This window comes from Bos indicus x Bos taurus, chromosome X (genome assembly GCF_003369695.1).
Source record: "Bos indicus x Bos taurus breed Angus x Brahman F1 hybrid chromosome X, Bos_hybrid_MaternalHap_v2.0, whole genome shotgun sequence".
NCBI lineage: Eukaryota > Metazoa > Chordata > Mammalia > Artiodactyla > Bovidae > Bos > Bos indicus x Bos taurus.
The window spans coordinates 22,584,081-22,600,676 of NC_040105.1; the positions used below are offsets into that span (position 1 = coordinate 22,584,081).

The 16,596-nt window shown below is 39.4% G+C and overlaps 1 protein-coding gene across 4 annotated transcripts in view; it reads left to right on the top strand.

Annotated features, from left to right (window-relative positions):
• POLA1 (DNA polymerase alpha 1, catalytic subunit) overlaps window positions 1-16,596 on the top strand; it is a 295,724-nt gene that overhangs the window by 98,603 nt on the left and 180,525 nt on the right. For all 4 annotated transcript variants that reach the window (XM_027535159.1, XM_027535161.1, XM_027535160.1 and 1 more), the window contains exons 27-28: window positions 15,034-15,066; window positions 15,810-15,902. In XM_027535159.1, coding sequence (XP_027390960.1) covers window positions 15,034-15,066; window positions 15,810-15,902 — 126 coding nt within the window. The remainder of the gene's footprint in view (window positions 1-15,033; window positions 15,067-15,809; window positions 15,903-16,596) is intronic.

Genomic DNA, 16,596 nt, shown 5'->3' on the forward strand with positions numbered 1-16,596 from the left:
CAGGAAAGTGGGTATCACCCTGGACTCCTGTTGTTTCCTCATGCCCCTAGTCCAGCCAGTCACCAGATCTTGTAGATTCCACTTCCTAAATACCCATGTCTCTCTCTCTCTCCAGTGCAATGACAATTATGTTATTCAAGACTCATTATTTCTCCCTGGACACTGCCTCTAACCACCATCCCCCCATCCCCACCCCATGTATTCTCCACAAGTTTTATAGTCAGAGAGACCTCTCTAAACTATCAATCTTATTCTGTCACTCCCTGATTTCCAGTCCTTACTGGGGCTTATGAAGCCCTTGACAGTTGGGCCTCTAGCCTGACCTCTCCCCACCTTCCCAAGCATTCTAGCCTCAGCTGTATTTTGTTTTTCTTGTTATTGCCAAAAAGAAGAATTTTGAAAGCTTAATTGTCTTTAATCATTGAATTTCCCTCACCTTCCTCATCCTATTATTCCCTATAGCTCACCTTCACCTTATTTACAGTCAGCTTCCATGCATTTTCTCTAACTTCCACCCAAAGGTGCCCGTTTTGTATGCATACACATTTTTTTCAGTTGCCTCTTTGAGTCTCTCCTCCATTAGCTAGTACACACTCTAGAGGGAAGGGATCATGTCTGAGTCACTCACCTTTGTGTTCCCTCCACCTAGCATGTGAGAACAGCTCAGGAAGTACTTGTTGGTGAGTGATTACTATTTTTTTGAGGTTCTAAACAAAAAGAAAATAACAGCGCTTCCTAGAATTCATATCAAATTCTTGAGCCTTGGCCAGATTAGAGAGTTGAAAAGCAAATGAAGTTCAGAAGTAAAGGGGATTTTCTTTTTCCTTAGCAGTGATTAGCCAGATCTTGTATAGCTTAGATATTTGTCTTATTTCCTCTCCATATTTTGCACGTCCATCCTAAATGACATTTCTCAACTTGATATTTATCTTTCTTTCAAACTTTTGTAGTTCTTCCCAGAGATAGCATAGAGGATGATGGGACAGAAGAAAGTGTTTGATAAATAGGAACATATTATTTTATTAGTCCTTAAATGTAGAGAGACATTATAGAGGCATGCCTGAGTACGTGTGCAGCTCGTCTGTCTCTGGACAGGTGAACACAATCACATTTCTCCAAATTGAGACCTTCTTTCTGAAGATTTTTCTTTAAAGTGATGGCCCTCCATATATTTTAAGATTTAATTTTGTTTATTTTCATTTTTTTAATTGGAGTATAATTGCTTTACAATGTTGTGTTAGTTTCTGCTGTACAACAACATGAATCAGCTATAAGTATACATATATCCCCTCTCTCTTGAGCCCCCCGCCCCAATCCCACCCCTCTAGGTCATCACAGAGCACCAAGCTGAGGTCCCTGTGTTATGCAACAGCTACAGGAACCCTCTTTATTTAAATCATAACTAGCTCTCAGAATCCGGAGAAGGCGGTGGCACCCCACTCCAGTACTCTTGCCTGGAAAATCCCATGGACGGAGGAGCCTGGTAGGCTGCAGTCCATGTAGTCGCTAAGAGTCGGACACGACTGAGCGACTTCATTTTCACTTTGCAGTTTCATGCATTGGAGAAGGAAATGGCAACCCACTCCAGTGTTCTTGCCTGGAGAATCTCAGGGATGGGGGAGCCTGGTGGGCTGCCGTCTTTGGGGTTGTACAGAGTCGGAGACGACTGAAGCGACTTAGCAGCAGCAGCAGCAGCTCTTAGAATCTGTTTTCTGAACTTCTAATAGAAAGGGAATGGGCACAAGACACCATTTTATAAGGAGTTGAGGTAGGAGGGTATGGTCCTTAAATAACAGAATTTAGTGTTTAGCCTTGGTATGGAGCAAGGAAGTTCCTCCACCTGACCCCACCCCGGCCAAGTGTTAAGCTTAAAAAGCTCTCCCTCCTCTGACCTCCCTTGAGGCAGAGAATAACGAAGAACAGTTCCAGGACTGTCTTCTCACACAACAATCCTAAAAAGCAGCTTTCTGGAAATCAACAGTGTATCCACCAAAATGGTGACAGCAGCACCTTGACCACTCTCCAGCTTGAGGTTGTCCTCTGGACCACCAGTGAGGGGCTTAGTAACAGTGGAGTGGGAATCTGTGAAATCTGCCACTTGTGGGGGCAGGGAGCTCCAAGTTTGCTTGGCAGATTTTCCCATGACCTCAGTTATAAAGAAAATGTTGCAGATTCTGGAAAATGCTAATGTCCTTTTTAGCCATAAGTATTATCTTGATTGCAGTGCTTCAGAATTGCCCAACTTCATTATCTGAGCATAGCCAGCCTGACGCCTTCTTCTCAAATAGACAATTATGATCAATTAAGCACTTTCAGGCCTTATAGAATACTTAATTTTATTAGTCAATTATTTGTGCTTTGAAAGAGTTAATGGTAGCTACCCAAGCCATTATTAGAAATTAGAATGTCCCAAAATAGAAAGGCTATTTCCTTTGTGTATGGCATTGCAGTGGAAAATGCCAAGCATAGTTTTTACTGAGTTAAAGGGTGAGGGAGGGCAGGGTGGGAGAGAAAGTTACATGTAAATCATTTAGCCATTAACCTAATGGGTGGATTTATAAATCCTATTACTATAAGCCCTTTTCATTTCCACTGAGGCCTGGTGCATGCTTGATCCCACTAATGTAAAATTCATTCCGTCTAAGTGATTACTGAAGTAAGACACTTTGAGTCAATTTTCATCAGGTTGTGCGAAACTTGCTTGAGTGCTGATGTTCACTATGGTGAGGACATAGTTTGGCCATGACTTAATTAGCGCCCCCCCCCCCACCCCCCGCCCCATGAGGAGTCAATCAGGGAACCAAATCGTGGTGCCTTTTCACATGTCTGTTTTTCTGTGAGGGAAGTACACTGGAGGGACAAGAGGCAAAACCTTTGGGGGGGGGGTATTTCTAGCCTTCTGGCCATCATGTGAATTCTAGAAAATTGGAAAGCTCCGTTTTTATGGCTCATTGGAACATCTTCAGTGGCGCTTATATTTAAATGAACCAAAATTTCTAAATTGATGAAATACATGGACCCTTTTCCTAGAAAAATGCATGTAGGTACACATTCAAATTTTTCCTTACAGTTTTGAGGATTTTCAGTTTTATTGACTTTAGGTTAATATCTCCTGCTCTAGTTTCAATCTTGGTGTCTTAGGGTTTTTTTTTTCCCCTTCTCCCTGAGAATTTAATATTTAAGAATGCAGGCCCGTACTTGAACTCTTGTATCAGTGAGTAGATTTGGCTCATGTGTGCTTTAAAGCCAGCTCTGCAAGCTCTCCAGGATCGTGTGTCAGATATAATCCCATGCATGGCAATATAATGCAAGTCCAAGTGAAACAAACAAGATGTGAGTTTCTAAACTGGAAGTTGGCCTGGAAGAGGAATAGAGCATAAGAATGTTGTGAAATGAAGGTTTCTTTAAAGGTGAAAACAGAATTTTTTAAAAGTCAGAATGTAAAGTGGATTTTTTTTAAATTTTATTTTATTTTTAAACTTTACATAATTGTATTAGTTTTGCCAAATATCAAAATGAATCCACCACAGGTATACATGTGTTCCCCATCCTGAACCCTCCTCCCTCCTCCTTCCCCATACCATCCCTCTGGGTCGTCCCAGTGCACTAGCCCCAAGCATCCAGTATCGTGCATCGAACCTGGACTGGCATCTCGTTTCATACATGATATTTTACATGTTTCAATGCTATTCTCCCAAATCTTCCCACCCTCTCCCTCTCCCTCAGAGTCCATAAAACTGTTCTATACATCACTGTCTCTCTTGCTGTCTTGTACACAGGGTTATTGTTACCATCTTTCTAAATTCCATATATATGCGTTAGTATACTGTATTTTTAAAAGTCCATAAGATGAATAAATTTTGGGGGCAAGAAATTAGAAGACAAGAGACAATTTCACTTTTCATATGTTTGACAAACCCATACCTTGTGGGTTTTTTGTTTTTTTGTTTTTTAAGTTTTTAGATCAAAATTAGGACCCTGTCAGATTTTAGGGCAGTAATTGAAAGATACTCATAAATATCATTAAATCTGTCTCTTGTGGAGGAGAAACCTTTCAGAAATCTTTGTTTATTCAACGTGTTTTATATTCCTTACACATGAGCTATCAGAAGGTTAGGTTGTAAATTAAGGATTTAAAACAAAATCAGTTTATCTGGAAACAAGAGTCGTACGGGAGAGGTACACTATTTCAGTCAAGTTTATAATTAATGGGCCTTTATCACTGGGGTAGAAATTCATTTCTCTTGAGTGAATATTTGTTTATCTAACATGCATTGTATTTGAAGGTGGGATTAAAACTGATTCACTCTTCATTTCTTGCATGGAAAGAGCTAGCATTTAAACGCGTGCTGTGTGTGGGTTTAATTGCCACTGTAACCAGCTTTAGGGTCCTGTTATTATGGAGGTGCATTTATCAATCCATGGCTTCGCTCTTCTCACGCTGGACCACTTGGGTCTGCCTCCTCTTACTAGACCCTGAGAAATAAATATGCATTGAATTACTGCTACGTGCCAGGCATTGTGTTAGGTTTAATGGCAGAGACATGATCTCTGCTTATAGTTTGCTTGTAGTTTCTTAATCTTATCTTTCGTCATAGAGTCATATGCTGTGGTATACACAGAATAATTTTGGAGCACATTGGAGTAACGGTCTCATGAGTATCATTGAATTGGGGCGTCCAGAGAGGCTTTTCTGATGGTATGAAGTTCCTTGTAAAGTAAGTAAATGTTAGGTAATGATAATATCTCACACTTACTGAGCACTTCTATTAATATATCAGAGACTGTACAAAATAGTTGACATATGTTGTTACATTAAATGCTTATGGTACCCCTGATATACGAAAGCTGCAGTTACTGTCTCCATTTTATAGTCAAGGAATTGGAGGCTTAGAGAGGTTATCTTGTGTGCATGAGATCATGCAGCTTATAAGGAGCACTGTTAGGCCCTGAACTCAGGCAGTCTGTATCAGTCAGAGTTCTCCAGAGAAACAGAATCAAAGGGGTGTGGGGTGTGTATGGTGTGTGTGGGGGTGGGTGTATACGAGTGATTGATTTTAGGGAATTCGCTCTTGCAATTGTAGGGGCTGGCAAATCTGAAATATGCAGGGTATATGGGCAAGCTGGAGACCCAGACATACAGGCCATGAGTTGATGTTTAACAAGGAAGAGTGGAGTTTCAATTTCAGTCTGAAGACAGTCTACAGCAGAGTTCCCTCTTTCTCTGGGGCCCCTCAGTCTTTTCTTTAGTGCCTTCAACTGATTGGATGAGGCCCACATGCATTCTGGTGTGTTTTTTCCTTTACTCAAAGTCTACTGATTTAAATGTCAGCCTCTTGGAAAAGAATAATAATACCTTCATAGCAGCTACTCAACTGGTGTTTCACTAAATATCTGCGTACTGTGGCCTAGCCAACTTGACACATTCAAGTAGCCATCACACAGCCTAATTTATTTAAAAGTTTTTTCAAAAATTGAAGTATAGTTGGTTTACAATGTTGGGTTTGATCGCAGAGCCTAACTTCTGAACCAACACTTTTCACATGCTGTGTAGAAACAGCATAAAGCATGGAAGCAAGAAATGAGTGTGGCTTGTTCAGTGTACTCAAAATATTTCAGGAAGGCTAGATTGAAAGATGCATGTGGGACGCATTAGCAGATAAGGGGGGCCCTCAGTTACATCATGAATCTCAGGTCAAGCTCAGGGGTTTGAATTGCATTTCAGAGAGTATATTTTTAGAAAGAACGCTGGCCAAATATGAAGAATGACTTGGAAGGTAGTGATGCTGGAGACAGGTAGGCTGGGCAAGGGATGAGGGCCTGGATGAGGGATAGCACACTGACAGGAGGCACACGCTGGAAAGATAGAGTCTGACTGAGAGTCGTCAGTTCATCAGATTAGAAAGGAAGTCAGCCCTTTGTTTTTGTTGGAGAAGCTATTTATTGTGTTGGAGCTGGTGGAGGTTTGGAGAAGATGGTTGGGATTTAGAATGAATGCATGTGGAACAGACAATTGAATATAGGCCTAGAAAGAGAAAATGTTGAGTTATAACATAACTGATGCTCAGCCAGGGACAGTTATGCTCTCCAGGAATCATTTGGCAGAACTGTGCAGACATATGCATGGGCATGCATGCTACTTGGCATGTAGTGGGTAGAGGCCAGGGATAGCCTCCATGATAAAGAATTATGCAGCCTAAGTGTCAGTAGTGCTGAGAATGAGAAACAGTGATATATATCTGCTTATTGTTCAGTCACTAAGTTGTGTCCGGCTCTGCAACCCCATCAACTGCAGTGTGCCAGGCTTCCCTGTCCTTCATTATCTCCCTGAGTTTGCTCAAATTCATGTCCATTGAGTCAGTGATGCTATCTAACCATCTCATCCTCTGCAGCCCTCTTTTCCGTTTGCCTTCCATCTTTCCCAACGTCACGGTCGTTTCCAGTGAATCAACTCTTCACATCAGGTGGCCAAAGTATTGGCGCTTCAGCTTCATCATCAATCCTTCCAATGAATATTCAGGGTTGATTTTCTTTAATTGACTGTTTTGATCTCCTTGCAGTTAAAGGGACTCTCAGGAGTCTTCTCCAGCAACACAACTCAAAAGCACCAGTTCTTTGGCTCTTAGCTTTCTTTATGGTCGAACTCTCAAATCTATACATGACTACTGGCAGAACCATAGCTTTGACTGACCTTGGTCAGCAAAGTGATGTCTCTGCTTTTTAATGTGCTGTCTAGGTTTGTTAATACACTGTCTAGGTTTGTCATAGCTTGCCTTCCAAGGAGCAAGTGTCTTGGAATTTCATGGCTGCAGTCACCTTTCAGTGATTTTGGAGCCTAAGAAATTAAAATATGTCACTGCTTCCACTTTTTCCCCTTTTATTTGCCATGAAGTGATGAGACCAGATACTGTGATCTTCGTTTTTGAATGCTGAGTTTTCAGCCAGCTTTTTCACTCTCCTCTTTCACCTTCATCAAGGGACTCCTTTAGTTCCTCTTCACTTTCTGCCATTAGAGTGGTTCAGTTCAGTTCAGTTGCTCAGTCGTGTCCAACTCTTTGCGACCCAATGGACCGCAGCACGCCAGGCCTCCCTGTCCATCACCAACTCCCGGAGTTCACTCAAACTCATGTCCATTGAGTCGGTGATGCTATCCAACCATCTCATCCTCTGTCGTCCCCTTCTCCTCCTGCCTTCAATCTTTCCCAGCATCAGAGTCTTTTCAAATGAGTCAGTTCTTCGCATGAAATGGCCAAAGTATTGGAGTTTCAGCTTTAGCATCAGTCCTTCCAATGAATCTTCAGGACTGATTTCCTTTAGGATGGACTGGTTGGATCTCCTTACAGTCCAAGGGACTTTGAAGAGTCTCCTTCAACACCACAGTTCAAAAGCATCAATTCTTTGGTGCTCAGCTTTCTTTGTAGTCCAACTCTCACATCCATACATGACTACTGGAAAAACCACAGCTTTGACTTGACGGACCTTTGTTGGCCAAGTAATGTCTCTGCTTTTTAATAAGCTGTCTAGATTGGTTATAGCTTTTCTTCCAAGGAGTAAGTGTCTTTTAATTTCATGGCTGCAATCACCATCTGCTGTGATTTTGGAGCCCCCCAAAATAAAGCCTGTCACTGTTTCCCTATGTATTTGCCATGAAGTGATGGGACTAGGTTTTCTAAATGTTGAGTTTTAAGCCAACTTCTTCACTCTCCTCTTTCACTTTCATCAAGAGGTTCTTTAGTTCTTCTTCACTTTCTGCCATAAGGGTCGTGTCATCTGCATATCTGAGGTTTTTTATATGTCTCCCAGCAATCTTGATTCCAGCTTGTGCTTCATCCAGCCCAGCATTTCTAATGATGTACTCTGCATAGAAGTTAAATAAGCAGGGTGACCATATACAGCCTTGACAAACTCCTTTCCTGATTTGGAACCAATTTGTTTTTCCATGTCCAGTTCTAACTGTTGTTTCCTGACCTGCATACAGATTTCTCAAGAGACAAGTCAGGTGGTCTGGTATTCCCATCTCTTTCAGAATTTTCCACAGTTTGTTGTGATCCACACAGTCAAAGGCTTTGGCATAGTCAATAAAGCAGAAATAGATGTTTTTCTGGAACTCTCTTGCTTTTTCCATGATCCAGCAGATGTTGGCAATTTGATCTCTGGTTCCTCTGCCTTTTCTAAAACCAGCTTGAACATCAGGAAGTTCACGGTTCACGTACTGTTGAAGCCTGGCTTGGAGAATTTTGAGCATTACTTTACTAGCACATGAGATGAGTGCAATTGTGCAGTAGCTTGAGCATTCTTTGGCATTGCCTTTCTTTGGGATTGGAATGAAAACTGACCTTTTCCAGTCCTGTGGCCACTGTTGAGTTTTCCAAATTTGCTGGAATACTGCATGCAGCACTTTCACAGCATCATCTTTTAGAATTTGAAATAGCTCAACTGGAATTCCATCACCTCCACTAGCTTTGTTTGTAGTGATGCTTTCTAAGGCCCACTTGACTTCACATTCCAGGATGTCTGGCTCTAGGTGAATGATCATACCATCATGATTGTCTGGGTCATGAAGATCTTTTTTGTGTAGTTCTTCTGTGTATTCTTGCCACCGCTTCGTATCATCTGCATATCTGAGGTTGTTGATATTTCTCCCGACAATCTTGATTCCAGCTTGTGATTCATCCAGCCCAGCATTTTGCATGATGTACCCTGCATATAAGTTAAATAAATAAATTGATAATGTAGATGTGCATATATTCTCCCAGGGTAGGGGATCCAGAGGTGCTCAAGACAAAGTGTCAGATGTTTTTGTGTTCTGTAAATATGCCCACCCACTGAAAGTGTAATGCCTAAAGTTGTATGCAGACAATTTATGAGAGGTTATATATTTCTAGTTATTTTACAACTACGTAGCCTTCAAAAGTAACCTAGAATATGGCAATATATTCTTGTATTGCTAGTTATCTTTATTTAGTATATTAGTGCCTCCTTTTCATAATACTAAAGAAGTGAATGTGGAACAGAGTCCACGCAGCCAGATGAGAGGAGATATTGCTAGTTGTCAAACTTGGATTCTGTATTTTTAGGTCTGGGAGGAACCCCAACCTCTTAGTTTTATCAGTGAGAAAGCTCAGACCTAGAGAGAGAAACTAACTTATTGCTACTAGACCTAGAGAGGGAAACTTACTTATTACTACCAAATCACTTACCTTGTATTTGGCACTTGAAACCAGCACTCAGATTTCTGACCCCTGGCATTTTTTTTTTGAACTCACATTTGTATACAAATTGATACAAATAGGTGTTCTATCTTTGTAAAGCATTTTTTCAGCATACAGTTCTTATTCCCATCTAGCTCTGGGAACTAGGTGGTAGTATTATCCCAATTTTAATGAAGGTAAAGCTGAATTTAAGAGGCAATGAGGAGCCTAGTGTCTTGGGAATGGTGGAGATAGAGAGTAAGATGCTTATTAAATCCATAGCCCTTGCTCCTTCAACATCTTAGAGAGAAGACACATATTTTAAGGATAACAGAGAATAGGAAAATAGGAAAAAGGTAATCTAATATATTAAGGATGAAATACAAGATATTTACCAAGCAGAAGAACTGAGTAACACGAAGTCCTGCTTGGAAACTGCTGAGACTGGGAATAGGGAAAGCTTAGATAATGGTTGGATTACCAAATATCATAATATTTATATTTCTTATACTTTTCTCTTCCTCATCCTTCAAAACCATTCATTTTGCTCCCCCTATTATGCTAATGTATTTAAAAAAAAACTTTCCAGTTTATTTATAATTGTATGTCATTAGTAACAGAAGAATCCTAAAGCCATTTGAGATTTCACTTGTCGTTCTCTTCGTGCATTATTTGTTTCAAATTTGACCTTACCCAGCATTTTCCTAACTTAGAAGGTTGTCGTTTTGTTTAGTTTCTGCATCATATATCAAGTGGATTTCTTGTTAGTGGATATTACTATAATTAAGGTATGCTTTTGGAATAAGAGCTTGAAATGTTTTTTGTTGTTGTTGTTAACTGAAAAGTTGATATTTTCTCTCTCATTTAGTATTAGTAAGCACTGTTTTAGTCTGTCAGAGCATCTAAAAACATTTTATAACCTTTGAATGAATGCATGGTAAGACATTAGTATCCTGTTCTAACAGAAAATAAAGACCCTCACCTTTATCCTGGCCTTGTAAGGAGACCCTGTGACCACACACCTCAGTTGTAGTTGGTCTTAGATCACTGCTGTTGTTAACCCCAGAGCAACAAACATGCTTTCTGCTTAGTAAACCACATTGTGGGTGTGTTCCTGAACAAATTATTTTTTCTAGGAAGCAAATTTTGGAGATAAACTTCACATTTCCTTTTTAGTCCCCACTACCCTTCCCCTGTCTTCAGAGGCTCAGATTGGGGTTAAAACAGCCTTTCGTATTAATTACTGTTCTCCCCACCCCCAGCCCCACTCCTTTCCTGTTTCCCCCTCTTTCCCCCACCCCCAGTGGCACTGCTCTGCAAAGCCTGCCATGATTGATATGATGGCAGTGCTGTCATTCTTCTTAACCAAAAAAAAGTCATTTTTGTTCTAGTTATTTTAATAGAGTCCCATTAAAGGTGTATTGCTGACTGAAATACCGGCATGAAGGGCTCTCACTGAGCTGAGCCCAGGAATTAAGAAGTCAGGAAATCGGCTGCTGCATTGCAAGAGAGCCTTGTGTGACACCGAATCTCCTGATTGGGGAGATCATTACTGCTATTATGACTCGACTTGCGTAGGAATTTTAAATTCCATCTGAATGTCAGTAATAACCCTCTTAGCAAATTATCCTGAATAAAATCACGAAGGCATTTTATATAATAGGTGTTGAATTACTGGATAGATTTGCTAATTAAATACTCTTTGTTCTGCTGCAGTTGACATTACAGGGTAAGATCTTGAACAATTATTCTGAACAGCTGTACTTTGTTAAGGGAAAAATTAACCACAAAGTTTATTTTTTTACACTTGAAGTTGGCAGATTTTTGAAATGTGCTTGAAAAAATTCCATCATCCAATTGGTAATGAGTAGATAAATATGCAGGTGTTGCTGTGAAATCAGATAACTGCAGACTGCCTTATTAATGAATTTAGCAAGCCTTTATAGCCCTGTTTTCTAGCTGCTGGCACTTAGAAAATGATTTTCTGTCAGAATGGGTAGCTTTAATATTAGGCTTGTCACTTTGAAATGAACTTATGAATGGTTATCTTGTAATCATTGTACCTTGTGTCCAGTAGACCTTTCAGGATACCTGTGGCTTTTTAAAAAAAAAATGCATTTCCTTAATGGGGAAATATCTGTAATGTATAAGTTTTTGATTGTTGACTTCCAGAACATTCATGTGGAATGGGCTTTTTAACAAGGCAGGGTGACATAATGAAAAGAAAATGTAACATAAGGTCCAGCCCAGATCAAGCTATTGATTAGCTCTGTTACTTTGGATAAAATTGTAGTGCCTAGTTTTCCTCATCTGTAAAATGGGGTTTATAATTTAGCATTCTACAAATATTCATTAATAGCTCCTGTGTACCAGGGCCTCTGCTAGATACTAAAAATTTGGTAGCCCACAGGAAAGATGGTGATTAAAACTATTGTCAGAAATTGGTACAACCTATGTGGAGACTTGTTTGGCTATGTTTATCAAAAATTGTAAAAAGGCACAACCTTTGACCCAATAAGCCCTCTTGTAGGAGTTTATTTCATTATTGGCAGATTGGCAAATTACATGTATATAAGGATTATTAAACTGTGATTATGAAGGTAAGCGTTAGGAGCCACCTACATTTATTAGTAGAGCACTAGTTAAATCATGCTTGAGATGTACAGTGGAACACTGTGTAGTCATTAAAAAGAAAAATTAAGACCGCTCTTTATGTGTGAGTAAGGAATAATCTCTGAAATAAAGTACTAGGTGAAAAAAGCAATTGCAGTGTATATAGTTCTTTTTTAACTTTTTTATTTCATATTGAAGTATATCTGATTAATGATGCTGTGATAGTTTCAAGTGGACAGCAAAGGGAGTCAGGCATACATATACATGTAATAGTATATATAGTTTTAGTAGTTTGCCTACTTTTCTGTCATTTGTTTGCAAAGCATCGACCAAGAGTTTTCATCCATCAAAGGGAAACTCATTTTAGTAGCAGCCCTCACTCAGATTGTGTGTGGAAATGGTTGTGAGCTGGTGGCAGGACAGCGTGAGAATAGGTGTTGGAGCTGAGAGGTGAATGTTGCCGCTTCCTGTTGGAGGTGTACTCAGGGGAAACAAAGTAGGTTTGCTTCACGGTGCAAAAGGAGAGCAGAAGAAATTGGTTAGTGCACTTGTGGAGTTGGAGTAAAAGATTGACAGATTGCTCCCGAGATGTTGTACTTAGCAGGAAATAGTTACCTTTGTGGGGCTGTCCGTTGTGATGAGGGAAGCCCAGCCCAGCAGGGTGGAATGGTCAGAGGGTGAAGACGTCTCATGATAAATAGTTTTGTCCTCACTGTGATTACCTTGACTTGGGTGGATCGCATTATTGCTTTTTTGTCAAAGGAATTGTCAGGTGTTTTCCCACAATGCATTTTCCTGTAATTTAAATATTAAAAAATGAAGATGAAGTAGAGGGGAGTGAATGTTTTTTATGAGTTAACTGGATTTTAGCATCTAGTAGAAAAGTGATTGAGATTACTCTGAGACCTATCAGTCAGCTAGCCAACAGTTTTTCGAGTGCTTGTTAGATGTGAAGCACAAACATGTGCTCTGACCTCCAGGAACTTGTGGTCTAATTGGGGAGGGGACAGACTGTGGGCTAAAAACTGTTTCCAGGATGGGATTACCACGATTATCTTAGTCCAGTGGTCCTTAATCCTGCCTGCAACATAAGAATAATCTTGAGAGCTGTTTAAAAGAATTGCTGGGGCCAGGTAGTGGCATTTTAAAAGATCCCAGGGTGATTCCACTGTACAGCCACTATTAAAACCATTGGTTACCCTGATCTGTATTCACCACCACCCACCACCCCCAGGGCAGGAGAAAGGTTTTCTTTTCCTGATAATTTAGAACACTGAGCTCATGAACAACATTGGGTGACTGTACCAAAGGTGAGGTGGACAATAGAAATGGAACACAAGGGGTAGATATAACAGATCTTCTTAAGGTGAGCATTTACAGGGCTTTGTAACATAAAGGACCAGAAGAACAGAAACACTATGAGGTTTAAGCTGAGTTGATAAGGAAGATTCTTGGAGGTAGGAAAAAGAAATGTAAATGAAGTAAATCTTCTCTCTGGCTCATTGGAAGAGTGACTCTGGCTTAGAGTGATGCTTTGAAAGATGGATGCTGATCTAGAGGCAATCAGTGACTCAGGCCCCACGCTCTGGAGTCAGCGTGCCTGGGTTCATATCTTTGCTCTATCACTTACTAGGACAAATTAATTATCTTCTGTTTTTTGTCTCTAACAAATGATTGTATTAATAAGTGGCTGTCTCAGGGCTCTTAGAGAATGAAATGAAAAAATTCACAAGATGCTCATAGCACAGCATTTAGCCCATATATTTTATACATAACAAACATGCACTGAGGGCTCAGGATGTTGTATTACTCCTTTGAAGAGGCCTTCATTTGTAAAAAATGTTTTACTTCTGATCTAGTCCAAGATAATTTATATGTTTTTGTCAGAACTACACTGTAACCTATATAACCTTTAGTCTTACAGCTGTATATGCCTGGGGACAGACCTATTTACAGATATTATCTACTATCTGTCTTTATTCAGTGAATGTTTATTGAGCCACACCTTTGTACTGGGCACTGTGCTTGCTCCAGGGATATATAGTGAAGAGGGCCCCCCCTTTCTAAAATTTTTTAATTGTCTTGAGTACTGGAAAGTTTTAAGTGCTTGGTTAATCTTTGTGGTGTTTTTTTTTTTTTAAGCCATATAGTTCTTTTTAAATATTGCTATCAAGAATATGGCCTTTATGCCATATTATAAAAGGATATTTTATTAAGTATATTTATTAAAGATAGACCTTTACAGCAAATCTGCGAACATCTCTCTGCCTAAGAGTTGGTATACAGGCAAACTGATTTTTAGATTATGATGATATTGTTTTGAGGATTATAGTTAGAAAACCATCAAGAGCTTTAAAAATATATGGTAATGACAAACCATGGGGTTGCCTATCTCTCTCAGTATATATTTCAGTTCAGTTCAGTTCAGTCACTCTGTCGTGTCTGACTCTTTGAGACCCCGTGAATCACAGCACGCCAGGCCTCCCTGTCCATCACCAACTCCCGGAGTGCACTCAAACTCATGTCCATCGAGTCAGTGATGCCATCCAGCCATCTCATCCTCTGTCGTCCCCTTCTCCTCCTGCCCCCAATCCCTCCCAGCATCAGGGTCTTTTGTAATGAGTCAGTTCTTCACATCAGGTGGCCAAAGTATTGGAGTTTCAGCTTCAGCATCAGTCCTTCCAATGAACACCCAGAACTGATCTCCTTTAGGATAGACTGGTTGGATCTTCTTGCAGTCCAAGGGACTCTCAAGTGTCTTCTTCAACACCACAGTTCAAAAGCATCAATTCTTCAGCACTCAGCTTTCTTGACAGTCCAACTCTTACATCCATACATGACCACTGGAAAAACCATAGCCTTGACTAGACAGACCTTTGTTGGCAAAGTAATGTCTCTGCTTTTGAATATGCTATCTAGGTTGGTCATAACTTTCCTTCCAAGGAGTAAGCGTCTTTTAATTTCATGGCTGCAATCACCATCTGCAGTGATTTTGGAGCCCAAAAAACTAAAGTCAGCCACTGTTTCCACTGTTTCCCCATCTATTGGCCATGAAGTAATGGGACCAGATGCCATGATCTTAGTTTTCAGGATGGTGAGCTTTAAGCCAACTTTTTCACTCTCCTCTTTCACTTTCATCAAGAAGCTTTTTAGTTCCTCTTCACTTTGTGCCATAGGTTTTTGTAATTATGTAATGCATTAATCTTGACTTTTTTTCCATTTCATTTAGATTTTGATGCATACAAAGGAGATGGTTCAGAAGGTAAGCATTTTCATTGTACAGTAATTCTTAGATACCATACTTGGTGATGATGTTGTATTTAAGGAAAATTGTAACCCAAACACACTGGAAATGGCTTCTTAGGATGCCTGGTTTACATTTATAATCCCTCTTAATGGATTATAGCCTTTTTTTTTTTTTGTTTACTAACACTGATATAATCTAACCACTGCTTGAAGCCTATATGTGAGTGTTTCTAGCAAATCAGTAACAGTGCTAATTAGTTTACTTCCAGGCTTTTGTACTGTATGTGCTCTAGTGTTGTTTGTGATGATTGATTTTTTTGTCACTCTTCATATTCTGCTAACTACTAAGAATTTAATATAGATTTGTGGATCGGGTTGAAAAAACCCCATTTTGTCTCTGCTTTATAAATTGCCCTGACCATTAAGCATGAGGGACAGTTGGTAAATACAGACCCCTCCCTTTCCTGGTCTCTTATCTTTATTTTATTTAGTCCTACATTTTATTTCAGTTGAAACTAGATACTTCCTCTGCCACTCCACTGTCTGCTTTAAGAAAATCAGGGAGATTTTTGTGTGTGTGTTTTTTGGTTTATTGGGGCTTAGTCTTTGTACACTGACAATATGGGCAAGAAGAAATGTAAACTTTTCAAAAATCATCTGGAACCTGTAATTTATATAATGGAAAATTTTGAGTTTCACTGAGTGTGTGATGGTCATGGTGTTTTTGTTGTTAATTATTATAATTTTTGCTTTCATTAGATGAATCTTGAAGTTATTTATGGAGATACAGATTCAATTATGATCAACACCAATAGCACCAATCTGGAAGAAGTGTTTAAATTGGGAAACAAGGTGAGATAATTTCATAAAATTATATGTTTCACCTACTTTTGTGAATTGTTTCTGGTTTCTACATATACATGTCCTTCTGAAAATGATAATAAACTTAGTGCCTTTGATTCTTCATCCCCTGTTTTATTTCAACTTCTACTCTAGTTATTTACTTTGAGGGCAAAAACAAAGGAAATTGGTTTTTCCATAAGTAATAGATATGTTTTACCTTTAGAAAACAGTCTAGGTTTGGTAAGTTTAAGATGTGATCACATTAGTACCTATCACATTGTCATTCATAAGGAGAAATATGTCTCTTGTTACATTCAGATGTATTTTATACAGTGATAGATATGGATAAATACATACCTAACTACATTATATGCATATATCTATAATTTTCACGAGAATACTTAAAATAATTTAAAAAGACAAGGGAACATTTAAAAATAATCATTTGTAGCCTAACTGCAGTTCACCTAACAATTAGCAGGTGTTTTTTGATCACTTGTTAAGATATTATCCCAATAAACTAAAACTAAGGTACCATCTTATAAGCTAACAACTTCCTGCCTATCTCCCCTAAAATGTGTGAAATTTGAGCTGTAGTCTTTGCTTAACAACAAGCTTGACATATTGTACTCACTGGACCTTGAAAAGTTGTGTATTTTCCCTTGAGGTGATGGTCTGTGCAATGACGCTATCAATAGAGAGC